Here is a 12,770-nt window from a genome sequence, read left to right as displayed (position 1 = left end):
CTCCGAAATGTCCGATGTTCCGCTGCACCCACTTCAGAGCCATGTTCTGATCCAGGAGGCCAACATTGCCTGGCGCCTCAGGAGAGTTCGCGTTCATGAAGCCGAGGATGCCAAGACGGTAATTCATGGAGACGACCACTACATCGCCCAGCGCGGCGAGCAAGACTCCGCTACAATTCGCCACATTCGCGCTGCCTAAGGTGAATGCTCCTCCGTGGATCCACACAAGTACAGGCCGACGCGAGCCGGAGTAGTCGCAACCTCTGGGACCCATACGTTCAGCTGGAGGCAGTCTTCTGTGAAGTTCAGGTTGCCTAGGGTGATTCCTCCTACCAGCACCTGTATTGGCAGTCCATATGTAAAAAAATAGAAAAAGAAATCAGTCAGTGCCTGGCTGGCTCTTGGGTAATGCATACCTTCTCAATGTAGTTAGTGAAGGGAGTTAGGGAAGCATGCCTTAGCTTTCCTTCTTGAGAAGGGACATAGTGGCTGTTAGTTAGGCCATTGAAGGTCAACGCCTCCCCAAACGTTCACTTCTTACATGGCCTGCACCCCGCAATCCAATTCCCCATAGTGTAGGGTGTGGGGGCACTCTGACGTTATTTCACGAGAGGTTGGGGGTACTAGCACGCGCCGCTGGGCACAGACCTTACACCAACTCTATTCTAAACCCTCGATAGCTGGGAGGTTGTGTGAATAAACCCGCTTGTTCTGCAGACGCTTGTCTGGTGGGCACGCGACATAGTCTTGATCATTGGAGCCCTGGACTAAGCCTACGACGACAATAATATCTTTCTCTTTCTCTCTCTCCTTAGCTCCCCCATTGACATCCATAGTAAATCAAGTTTTTCTTATTAAGTTTGACTAAAATATTCGGAAGTGAAGTGGCTATCCGATTTTTCCTGCTTATTTTATCAGTTCATCAATACTTCTTTTTGGGCGAGTTGGCACATCTTGAAACTTTGGGTGACAGCGCAAACAGACGGCCACAAGAAGGGAGACACGGACACAAAGGCGCCTGTGCATCCGTGTCTCCTTCTTGTGGTCGTCTGTTTGCGCTGTCACTCAAAGTTATTTTATTAGTGTTTAGGCTAAGGTGCTATTAGTGATGAAAATAAAGTGGGGATATTAGGTACTGTACGACATACGCTCGGGCAGCGTTGGGTTAGTGGAGGGGAATCTATCTCAATTTCTAAATCGAGCTTTCTTTGCGGTCTCGTCCGTGATTTAGAGCTGTTCGTCGTTCTCTCGCCTATTAGATAACAGCTTATAGCACTTGTTACGTGCGTCTTGGTATGTGCCCCTGGTTATGTGCCACTTGGCGCTCATACGAATGTAAAACTTTGGCCACTGGGTATCTGGCCATTCTTGTGATAGTCGGCACAGAAGGCTGAAATGTATCTAAATATACGTGACACTTCTCGTGCATAGGCCTCTCGTCAACATTGTACCATCGACAATCAGCATACATGGCCTCTTCCTCGTAACAGCGACTGCAGGTGACGAGACAGGATGCGTTTCATCCGCTATCATTGCTACTTCGGTAACTCAAAAAAACTTAGCGTCATTAGGTTACGACGTTGAGCTGCACATTCGCGACCTTCCGTTTAAGTGTTATGATTTCTTGGACTCTTGCCCTATGCATGTATCTGTGTCATTCTCTACTTGACCTTAAGGGGCTCTCCTAAATTGTGATGTTCGTGCGCCTCCCACTCTCTCTTCGGCGAGGTCACAGGTCAAGCAACGACACTCATGTGTATCTCACCTGAGGACAGGCTGTATTTCCAGCGGTTGCATCCACGGTACCCTCCCAAGGTCGTTTGGGAAGGGGAGGCCGAAACCGGAGCTTTCCCACAGGCGGCTCGGCGAACGGAATGCCGCGGTACTCTTCGACGGCCTTGCCCAGGACACGTAGCACGTTGCCGCGAACCATGCCTTCCGTGGTCTGCCTCTCAACGAATGCATCGTCGGCCGAGGCAGTGAGCCCGACTGCGAGAAAAAGGCCCGCCAGGAGTGCTGCACTCGTCGTCATTTCGTTGTTTGCCGAGGAATTGGCCTGGGTTGAAATTGCACAGGCAAAACCAAGCCAGTAAACCTTTGGACCACGTATGCTGTATTTACTCGTATAATATTTACTCGTATGTATTTACTCGCAACAAAAAAGATAATATATAGATAAAATTCAATACAATCATAAAATACGGCCCATGAAGACAAAAATATTTTCTCCTTAAACATGTCATTAAGTTATGTGTTTTTACATGCCAAAACGGCGATCTGAATATGGGGCACGTCGTAGTGGATGACTCCGGAATAATATGGCCCTCCGGGAGTTCTTTAAAATGCACCTAATTCTATGTACACAGGTGTTATCGCATTTCGTCCCCATTGAAATGCGGCCGCCGGTACGGTATTAGATCCTGTGACCTCGTGCCTATGGTAGCCAAAATTTTATCTTCTGAGCTGCCGGACTTCACGTAGGGATGCCTTTGGCGCTTATGCATGTTCGGTGGCACTTACCTCGTCGTCTAGTGTCGACTCCGGGACTCGACCGGCTATTCAGAACAAAACAACTCTAGACGAGTACAACCGACAATGCGCTTGTGTAGGCGCGATTCCTGCAACACTATGGGTGTTTCACTAGCACGCAACGTCGCTGGCCCGAAGAGGAAAGCTTGCGTGCGACGCGAGAGTGTCAAGTAAATGAGAGAAAGGGCTGTAATCCTCACCACCGTTGCGTCTGCATGCTCGTGCCAGGGTCACGTGTATCGATTTGGTGGCAGCGCACCGCTCCTCTTGATGAAGCATGCGTCCGCTAGCGAACGTGCTTGCTCGTGTGTCTGACCCGCTCTCTGGTTGCTACCAACACATATATGGGTGAAAAACAAACGTCACTTCGTGCATTCTACCCAGACTGCTTATACCTGCTTAACAAAAGTTGAATCTGACCTCACGGAATGTAGTCCATCTAGGAAACTAGAATTTGACTATATAGGTTGAGCTTGTATGGCATCCATGCGGACGTACAACCAGTTAAGTTCTCTTGTTCGAGCAAATTTGTGAACTCATGGCATTGTTGAAGTTGCCAATACCCGTGTACTAAGCCTCGTGTTAAACTAGACCCAAATTTTATGTCGATGCCGTAATGAGGCCCTTAGTAAAATAATGATGCGGTGATTTTGTGTCACAACCATCTATGTCACATGTTTGTGCACAAGTTAAACCGCATTGAAAACCGGTGATAACTACTCCAGAAATGTCACACCTGCAATTGTTAATTTTATATTACATATGGAAGACATTTTTCTCTATTTCCACGCTCCGCGTGTCCGCTTTTCAAAGCAACAGTTGTAAGGAATGTATTGTCGAGAAGCGATCATCCTAGCCATTGCCTATGAAAGACTATATTATTGAGCTTGTACATGCTGCTTCTGGCGGATATGCGACACATAATATAAATCAAACAGGCCAAAGGAACCACATACAATGAATGAAGGACTAACGTTAAGAGACAGGAAGAGAGCGGTGTGGATCAGAGAACAAACGGGGATAGCCGATATTCTAGTTGACATTAAGCGGAAGAAATGGAGCTGGGCAGGCCATGTAATACGTAGGATGGATAACCGGTGGACCATTAGGGTTACAGAATGGATACCAAGAGAAGGGAAGCGCATTCGAGGTCGGCAGAAAACTAGATGGGATGATGAAGTTAGGAAATTTGCAGGCGCAAGTTGGAATCCGCTAGCGCAAGACAGGGGTAATTGGAGATCGCAGGAGAGGCCTCGTCCTGCAGTGGACATAAAATATAGGCTGATGATGATGATGATGACAATGAATCAGGCAACCCGAGGTATACCAATAAATAAATGGTTTATTTGACAGACAAGATTCTCAGCTAACCCATATAAAGGTACCTGATCCATGCCAGATGCGCAAGTTGAATCAGAAAATCGTGCCACTCACGAATTCTACGTCTTTGTCACGACAAGAGGCAGTATGTTTAGCCTCAAATATTTCGCGGGTTATTTGGTTCTCATTTTCAAACAGCAACTTGTTTTCCTGGAAACATTAAGTGCATAATTTTCTGATGATCTTTGATATTTGGCATGCACCACGTGCCCTTACGCTCGTATGCATAATTTTATCGGCGAAATATAGCCTTTAGTCGTGTGTCAGCGCTCTTGTTTTCAGACTCATTGTCCTTCGTCCGTATCCGTCCGTATATAACTTAACCTAACAACTCACTCAGCTTCCTGTTCAGGTCCGGTTATAGTAAAGCTGCCTGCACTTATCATTCGATTTGTTTACATCTGAAGCAAATGACAGCTTATGTTATTAAAGGTGGAAGTCGCTGCGGTTAGCTTAATCCACTGTTAAGGTGAGAACTGCCTGAACCTTGTACTTTCTCTTCATACTGGGAGTTTTCTTACGACATAATTGAATGCTATAATTAGAAAGTACGCACCAACTTCCTTATCTCGTGACAATGAGCTATCTACAGGTCTACTGAGCGTTTACTTTCATTCACGAGCAATATTTTCGAGCTGGAATGATTACAAACAAGCGTGCTGAAAAAGAATGCATTCTTGTCTTCATAGTCTCTGCCGGCATTCATGGCAAACATTTGTGGGACGAAGGAGGGAGGAACGAAGGAAATTTGAGGAGGAGAAGGAAGCACCAGAGGGCGCTCGAAGTAGAGTGCCCGTGGCAGCCTGACGAACTTACAACACCGCGTGAAGAACGAGGCGACTTTCCTTGTCCTGACGAGCAACCTTGAAAATGTCGTCGGCGTCACCTTTTATCCTCATTTTCATTTTTACTTTGTGTTCTTCTATGCCGACAGAGAAAAGCAAATTGTCGTAGGTTCTCATCAGCGCTTATACCGGTTCCTGAGCCTTCAATTGAGGTTGTTTCAAGGACATCTAAACTTCATTTATTTCTTTTTTTGCAAGTGCCATCAGGATAAAATGAACATTAGAAAGGGGGGTGGGATATAAACGACAAAAATACAACAGTCTCCTATAATGCAATGCCAGCTAAGTGTTTCATAATTTGTTCATGATCTCATGCGAAGCTGATTTCACTATTTTGCCCTGCGTGGTAACATGGACTGCAAAAAATGAATATTTCTGCGCCGTTATATGCCTACTGCGTAAGAAGGGTCTAGTCACTGAAAAATATAATTGGAAAAAAGGATTAGTTCATCGCACAAGCACTGGTGGTATTATAAATTATCTAAAATTCCAAAGCGGAATGTCAGGGCGTATTAATGCCGGATATCGTTCTAGTTATACTTGCATTGCGGCTGTTGTTATAGACAAAATAGATAGTTTTTTTTCATCACTTCAAATCAGTCAATAAAATTTAAGTAAGAGGAGTATAAAGGGCTTCTTTTCAGCAAGAACATATGATGCGCCGCACACAAGGTAAAATTCATGTAATGCAATGAGAATAACATGCTTGCTTCTGCCTAAATGTCTTTTTTTAATTACACAGCTCCTTCGAAAACCTCAAACCATCATTATGAGGAATAATTGCATTGCCTTCAACGACTAAACATGGATAAAATAATACGTCTTATGTGTAGAAGTTTGGAAAAGATATTTGTGTTTCAAAAGCTGGGCATGTTATTGAATGTGATTTACAGTCAGTAGTTCATCGCACTTGTTGCTGATAAGGTTCCGGGCGTGTTTAAGAAAGAAATTGCTAGTTAGGTGTGTATGTCCTGTTGGCAGCCTAGATAATATTACTATCACACAATCATTCAATATTCGAATGAGGGCGCTACGACATCATAATGGACCGTTTAAATGGCGGGGTTTTGTCGGAGCCGTGGGAAAGCGTGACCGATATTTACAGAGGCATTCTGCGTTCCCCGCTGCGTGGAATTCAGTAATATTTGGCTCAGGTATTTACGGAATCATTCTCTAGCATCTAATACAATTTATTTACTATGTTCAAAGTGTATTGCGCGGCCCATCTAAGTTGTTTTGGCGGTAATTCATGCTCTATTTCATTGCATTTTCTCTCGGCTTCCTGTTCTCACTCTTCGTGCTCCTTCGTGTCTGGAATTGTGTGGTAGCCTCTTCAGTCCCATGTACACTTATTTGCTCAACTTGCAAAACATCCACCGCGTCATCATTTTTAAGTTTTAACGCAATTTTAAAAAAATCACCTGTAGCGGAAAGCATAATTCCACTCCTTGAGCTCGAATATTTAAATAGGCGGACATGACTTTCACGAGAAATCTAAACATGTATTTATCTCATTAACGGAAATGCTATAATAAACCTGTTGATGAACTACTTTACGGCGCAAACTTCAATTTACGAATTGTGGCCGGTGACCTTGCAAGGTGCATCCACTTATAATGGATCTTTAGTATGACACCAGTTTCGGCATATTCAGACATAAAGTATGCGACGAAATAAATGGGCTTTCAGTTGCTTTCGTGCTTCAATGCATAAAAGAGCATTCTTTTTAAGTGCAACAGTGCGTTTTCACCACGAGTTTGATGGCGCATTTCTCGAAGCCCGTGCCATCCTCAAAATGTGTTCCTAGTGAATTACCACGACGCAGCAGTGGGAGGCCACACTGCTGAGCTCCAACGCAGATGAGCAGGTCTGGGTCACGGGGCGGGCAGAGGCTGTCGCCTCCCACATCTAAAGAAACCACGAGCCTCTGGTTTCAAATAAATGTTTTGTCCTCCTCCTAGAGAATATGCCTTCCAAGCTAGCTGCGTACAATTCCTTGATTGCAATATGTGCCGTGAACTAATTACTTAAGAGGATAATTGGCGAATTTTTATCAATTAGCTGATTATGTGCTTCGATTTCTCGTGCACGTAATTGCAGCCTCTTTGAGTACTCCAGCTCAAGGAATCGAATTATGCTATCTGCCACAAGTGATCCTAAAAGTTATCACTCCGTACATTAGTCATTTTTGCGTCTCGCAAGGCCAACAAAAATGTTGAACAGCTTAAAAACTCCAGGCGTTCTCGGACATTAAACATGTACAAGTTTACAGCACATTCCTTCTTGCTTCTATACGAGCAGTTCAGCCTATGAGCCACCCAAGTCTGTCTTTGTGGCAAAATCACCAGCAACGCCAAACAACTACCAACTGCTTGCGCGAATGAGTCGGGCAAAAAGTTAAGGAAACACGAAACACTTATCACACAGAACGAAATAGCCAAGGCCGGCCGATCCCATAAGCTGCACCCACTTATGCGAAATGGGGGAACTATAAGTGGCCATGAAGACTTCAACGCTCATTCCACGCCTGGTGCCAGCAGAAGAGAGAAGTCCGAAGCGACGATAAAATGATCATTATGTTGTTGCGATATAAAATGCGCTTATAAGACATGGCGCGAAGGAAAACGAACACGGGCATCTGGGCTTGACACGAGCTGACACGAGTTGGTCTCTGGCTGCACTGCTCTTGTAAATACATTCTAAATAGTCTCTTTTGACGGGGGTCTTTCTGCAAGTAACTATATACATCTTGAAACTGCAGCGCGCACACAAGAAACAAGGACACAAGGCAAAGGTAACAGACAGGCGCTGACTCGCCACTCAGTTTATTTTGAAGGGAAATTACACACACACATATATATATATATATATATATATATATATATATATATATACCCAGTCTGACTAAAGTGAGCATGTGCAAGAGCATGCGGAATAGAAATAAAAATAATAAATACATTATATATATATATATATATATATATATACAGAACTTCTACGTATCTAAACACCAGGTGGCGCTCAAAAAGGCAAATTCTTTGTCAGTTAGGGCTATAGATGGCTCACTTACGTACATATCAGCACGCTTTTTGATATGGAAGGCCTCGGTTATTTTTCGTGTAACTACATACAGTAATTTATATGGCAAAGATCAGAAGAGAAATCTCAGCGCCTAAATAACCACTCAGTTGCCCAGGTCCCCTAGACTTTCCCGAGTGCTCTTTCACCAGATTCCTGCCGAGCAGCAGGCCCAGAGAAGTTCCATTGACCCGAATACCGTTGTCGAGGCATGGTGCTTGATGTTTGTGATGCATGGTGTCGGGAATGTAGGCTTGCTGCCAACGTGCAATGATCTGACCAACGGGAACCATTTCTTCAGAGCACGCGCCCTTCCTCAATCACCTTGATTGCTGCTCTTGCATCTCTGCCAACTCTGAGGCGCTGAACAGGCATTGAGGCGAAAACGCCATTGAAGGCGGCACGCTTCTATTTATTTGTTCACAGGGGAGCACCAGGCATAATAACAGTACAAGTCGCCTGCCGAGCGCATAAGTAAGCATAAATAGAACCTAATCTCTATTTATTGTACCTTTTCACCGCGATCTCGTGGGTGCCGTGGTGACGCGTCCATAGCTTGTCTCAGCTGCCTCCGTTTCTTCCATGTTTACAATGGATGTGCACTACGGTTGGTGCAGCTCAGCAAACCTCTGTTTCGGTGGATATCGTAGGCGGTGGCTGGTTGGACTTCAGGAACCTCTGGCCACAGCTTAAGAGGACATGTAAGCTTTTTCCGAGCTCATTAGTTCTAGTCCAAAAGTTGCGAGCAGCGTATACAGGGCTTGTACTACAAGTGGGACTAGAAATGTGTTCCAAGCGATCGAAACTTTCCGCTTCTGAAATAAATGAGGACCACTTTCTTTTAATGTTCCTTTTTGTTTGTCGATTACTTTGAATGGCAGCCTGTCCAGTTTCTGAATCAGTAACATTCCTTGGTGATTTCAGTATTTGGCTGTTTATTTTTTGCCCAGTCGCTCAAGGGTGCGCTCAGTTGTGGCGGACTTGGTCTTTCGGGGCACAATGTTTAGAAAGTAGACGTTATGTACTGTTTAATACGGTGTAGCGAATACGAATTATCGCTTACCATTCCCTTTTTTTTTCTTCACCGTCACAAAACGTTCACCTTCGAACATTCATGTGCTGTACGGGTGACAGATTACACTGACGTGCAGTCCGCCACCCATGCTTTGGTACATTGACTGAAGAGTGTTCCCCTACACTTATTCTCTATACGTAGGTCAATTCAAATCGCGAACCCGAGCGAGGAGTGGTGACGCCCTGGCCATATCGTGATGTCGTGCGGCCGGTGAGTAAAACGGCGCCCGCAGACGGCGCTACGACTTTTTTTTTTTTTTTTTGGGGGGGGGGGGGGAAGCGCAAACGTGCGGCCAGAAACAGAGCCGACGGCAGTGTGAAAGCGGAAATATGGTGGCGAACTGTGAACACGGTGATCGTCGACGCTCGTCGCAATGGACCAACTAGTTGACGACCCTGACAACGACACATTGGCTCGCGATGCTGGGCTCGATTTTAGTGATTTAAGCTCCGATGAGCGTGACATGCTCCCGAGGGCTCGCGCTACCGGCTTCGTTGCCTAGTACGACGGGGGCCTCGACACCGGCTCTTCCGAGCGCGAAAGCAGCGAGGACTCCTGCAATGCGACATCGGGCGACGAAGCTTGCAGCACAGGCTGACTAGCCGTGAAACTTAAGTGCACCCTTTACTGTACATGACACCTAGCTTACACAGCAATTCAGCGTGGTTTTATAGGTCTTTGTGAACATATATTTTTGTTTTCTTGGGTGAATAGGTCAATCACGCAAAAATTTTGTCACTACATTTCACGATAATTTTGTTTATGTGAAGGGTCACAAGTGTTCTGTGCTGAATATTAACAGTTAATCTGTTGTGTTTTCATTCCTGGCCAACTATATATTCTACATATAGGCGCACTGTTCGACGTCGCCGTATAAAGTCCAAGGCGGTAGCACCGTCGCCGCGCGCCGTACGCTGTATGTGCGAGTGAAAGCGCGCGAGGGGAGCAGAAGATCGCGGCTCAATCTGGCAAGGAGTGAGGCAGCGGGGAGGCAGCGCGGGAGGGAGGCGTATTACTCCGGCATCAACTGCGTACTTTGCCCGGCCGCGGGCGCTCCCGCGCACTTTATCTTGAAAGCGATCTGCAGGCGGCTCATACCTTAGTATGTGCGGTGTTCTCGTCGCTCAGTTTGCGTTGAAGCGATAGACAGCATGAAGATCACTTCGCTCGCTGCTGGTACCGCGCCTCCTCACTCCCGCGTTTTGACAGCGAGTTTCCGCCGACATCGAGCGAGATGCGGTCGTGTTTACCGGTCTGCGCTGACACCGTGCTTGCTAATTTAGTTAGTAAGCGGATGTTTGCAAGTTTATACGGCTGATAAAACTACCATCATTAGTTCGCATAGTTGTCTACTCATTTGCTATCGCAATCGATGCTTGGCCTTTCGGGCGAAACAGCGACATTTTTTTTCACGCTTACAGTAAGTAGCATTACAGTGATCATGACGTCCTTACGCTGCTGTCTGAACGAGAAGAATATAATGTATCAGGAATGCATGGAACATATTCCAAGGCAAGCAACACTAACTTGAAGGATCATTATAAGCAAAGTTATTATAATATTCGCAGCCAAGTGGAGAAGCGCATGAAAGTGTACCTTGCTTGGTTTCGTTCACTTGCTGCAGCGCTTTTATTGAATGACTATTTCTTGCGCCTGCTGAGAAAATTTCAGCTTTGTGTACGAGTGGTGTTTGTTGTCAGATAGGGAATTACGATCATTCGAAGGTGTTCGTTCATTAACAAAACAAAATTGCACTGACCTCAGGTAGACAATAATAGTAATTACTACTGGTATTACAAGCTTATTTTTCAGATGCTTTAAACATTCAACTCTACTGCATGAATGAGTGGCCACGGCTGCCCCTGTGAGGAGAAATAATCGAAACTGAGGAGCACGCTAGCACGCCAGTCACTCATAGGAAATAAGATTATGTCACCATGAATACAATATATTTCTGGGTTTCGGGTTGCCTTTGGTTGGCTTCATTGGGCTACAGTGCAATAAACATATGAATTGAAGCTTCACAGACCCCGTGGTAAAAGGCTGGCGGCTCTACTCACAAAAGCATTTCAAGGGAAAAATGGGGTGCTATGCAGGATGCGCCGAGTTTGGAGAAACTCGGGATCTTCACGAGCTCTGGCGACACCCCAAGATAAAAGAACTAATGGTAACAAGACAAAGTTTGTCCGTCGGCACGCCTCCAGTTTCATTGGTCTATCTAGATTCACTCTGGGTGGCTATCATTGCTTGGGCGTTGCCATACGGGCGGTCGACAAACTGGGGCTCACGTGATGATACGGTCGCTGCATGGTCGTGCCTTCTTTCACTTGTTTGTCGTTCCACCGAGTGCATTACAGGCACAATCCAGTTATAAAACAAATGCATTTAGTACAATAATATTAGTCACATTAACGTGCGTTACAACCATTTTAATGTTTACAAGATGTACACTGAATTTGTATTAGACTAATTCGTAGTTTAATAAGTTTCACGTTATACCACGAGGGGACTCTCGCCCTCTTTTTTCCCTCCGGATTGGATTGGCGCGGCTCGCTACGTGCTTGCGCTAGCAATTCCGAGCACAGATTGGTGTGCGCTTGGTAGACGCACTGGGCTTTTAACAGATCGCTGGTTGCTCGCGCTGAAGTAAGGCTGCGAGACGAAGTGAGCGTCGGCTAGCACAGAAGTGGTTTGCCGCGTGCTTACCGTGTAAGCACTCAGGAATGCCGGAATTCACTCATACAAGGTTCAGAAAACTACGCTTTATTTTCTTTTACCTTGAGATGCACCTTCATACTGGCAAGCGTCGAGCGATTGCTTCTAACAACCACAGGAAAGACTCTTTATACTGGGTAGCCCGAGCGATCGGTGGTTTCTAACAAATGTAAGAGAGGGTATTTGCAGCGCACATGGCTGTTGGGTGCCACCACATCCATCCCAGGGGGACTCCAGCATCGGTGCAGTTACCGTGTACCCATCACTGACGAGGACTTTTTGACAATAACATTCTATTTTTTTTTTTGCGTGTGAACGCCCGTGAAGGGGTCCACAAAGTTCACGCTGTGGTAGACTATCTCCCAATGCAGATTGTGGCATGGCCCGTTAGCATCCCCTAAATTTCGGATATATTTGTATGCGGCCAATTAATCACTATGAATAATGGTCCGCGGTTGAACATTGGCTGCAATAATGGTGCCTAGCGTCACCGCCTTTCGTCGGTCGACCTTGAAAGTCGCAGCACCCCTCCGGTCGTGCAGAACATGCCGAATAACCATGGACCATCATCTTTAACACCACCGTAATTTTGACGGCTCGGCGGAAAGCTGTCACCCGACATTAGGTGGCCTCGATTGTACTTTTGCTCGCCGCGAAGAAGGCACTCGTCAATTTGCGCTATCTTCCCGGGGCCACCGAGTGGAGGTTGCGCCAGCAGCTCGTCCCTCGCGAACTTATGGGGGTAGTTCCTACTGTCGGCGATGGCGTGCGCCGATAGAGGAAACAAGTCGCCGGTCATCTCCTTCAACAGCCATATGTCTACGCTTTGGATCACGTAGTACGTGAGCCAAATCATTTGCCGCCTGGAAAGGTGGTCATTCGGATGGCGGAGGTGGTCCGTGTTGGCGAAGTAACTTCCTTCGCCTCTCTGCCCGTGCAGTGCAGCGGTACCGTGTAACTACGAAAACTGATTTCGGCAGCTGTTGCACCGGAAGGCAGCCCGGCGTCCAATCTGAGCCTTCCAATACAATGTGACCACTTCGCCTGCGCAAGTTGGTTGTTCCAGGTTGAACCCAAGGTGCTCGCAGGTGCCCCAGTACTCCTATGACGACGCCGGACCTGGCTTGGGGCTGGGGCGCGGTGGACGA

The 12,770-nt window shown here is 46.3% G+C and overlaps 1 protein-coding gene across 2 annotated transcripts; it reads right to left on the bottom strand.

The window, feature by feature from the left end:
- Nucleotides 1–6: 6 nt before the first annotated feature.
- Nucleotides 7–2,579, bottom strand: LOC119464685 (acetylcholinesterase-like). Of its 2 annotated transcripts, XM_049655896.1 has the most exons (3): nt 2,521–2,579; nt 1,766–2,056; nt 7–339 (listed from the first exon to the last, which is right to left on the bottom strand). In XM_049655896.1, the coding sequence occupies exons 2-3, from the start codon at nt 2,030–2,032 to the stop codon at nt 196–198; spliced, it is 411 nt and encodes a 136-aa protein (XP_049511853.1). In that variant the 5' UTR covers nt 2,033–2,056; nt 2,521–2,579; the 3' UTR covers nt 7–195. The 2 variants fall into 2 exon arrangements, with proteins under 2 accessions (XP_049511853.1, XP_037581607.1); XM_037725679.2 differs by lacking the exon at nt 2,521–2,579 and having other exon boundaries at nt 1,766–2,090.
- Nucleotides 2,580–12,770: the final 10,191 nt, after the last annotated feature.

This window comes from Dermacentor silvarum, chromosome 9, assembly GCF_013339745.2.
Source record: "Dermacentor silvarum isolate Dsil-2018 chromosome 9, BIME_Dsil_1.4, whole genome shotgun sequence".
NCBI classification, from domain to species: domain Eukaryota; kingdom Metazoa; phylum Arthropoda; class Arachnida; order Ixodida; family Ixodidae; genus Dermacentor; species Dermacentor silvarum.
The sequence above is the reverse complement of the archived record's forward strand: the minus strand, read 5'-3'. Positions and strand labels throughout refer to the sequence as shown.

Bases quoted from the DNA above. Each gene is read 5' to 3' on its own strand.
- LOC119464685 (XM_049655896.1), bottom strand. From the start codon at position 2,032: ATGACGACGAGTGCAGCACTCCTGGCGGGCCTTTTTCTCGCAGTCGGG. The intron at 340-1,765 runs GTGAGATACACA...CTGCCAATACAG, and splicing joins GAAATACAGCCTGTCCTCAG to GTGCTGGTAGGAGGAATCAC.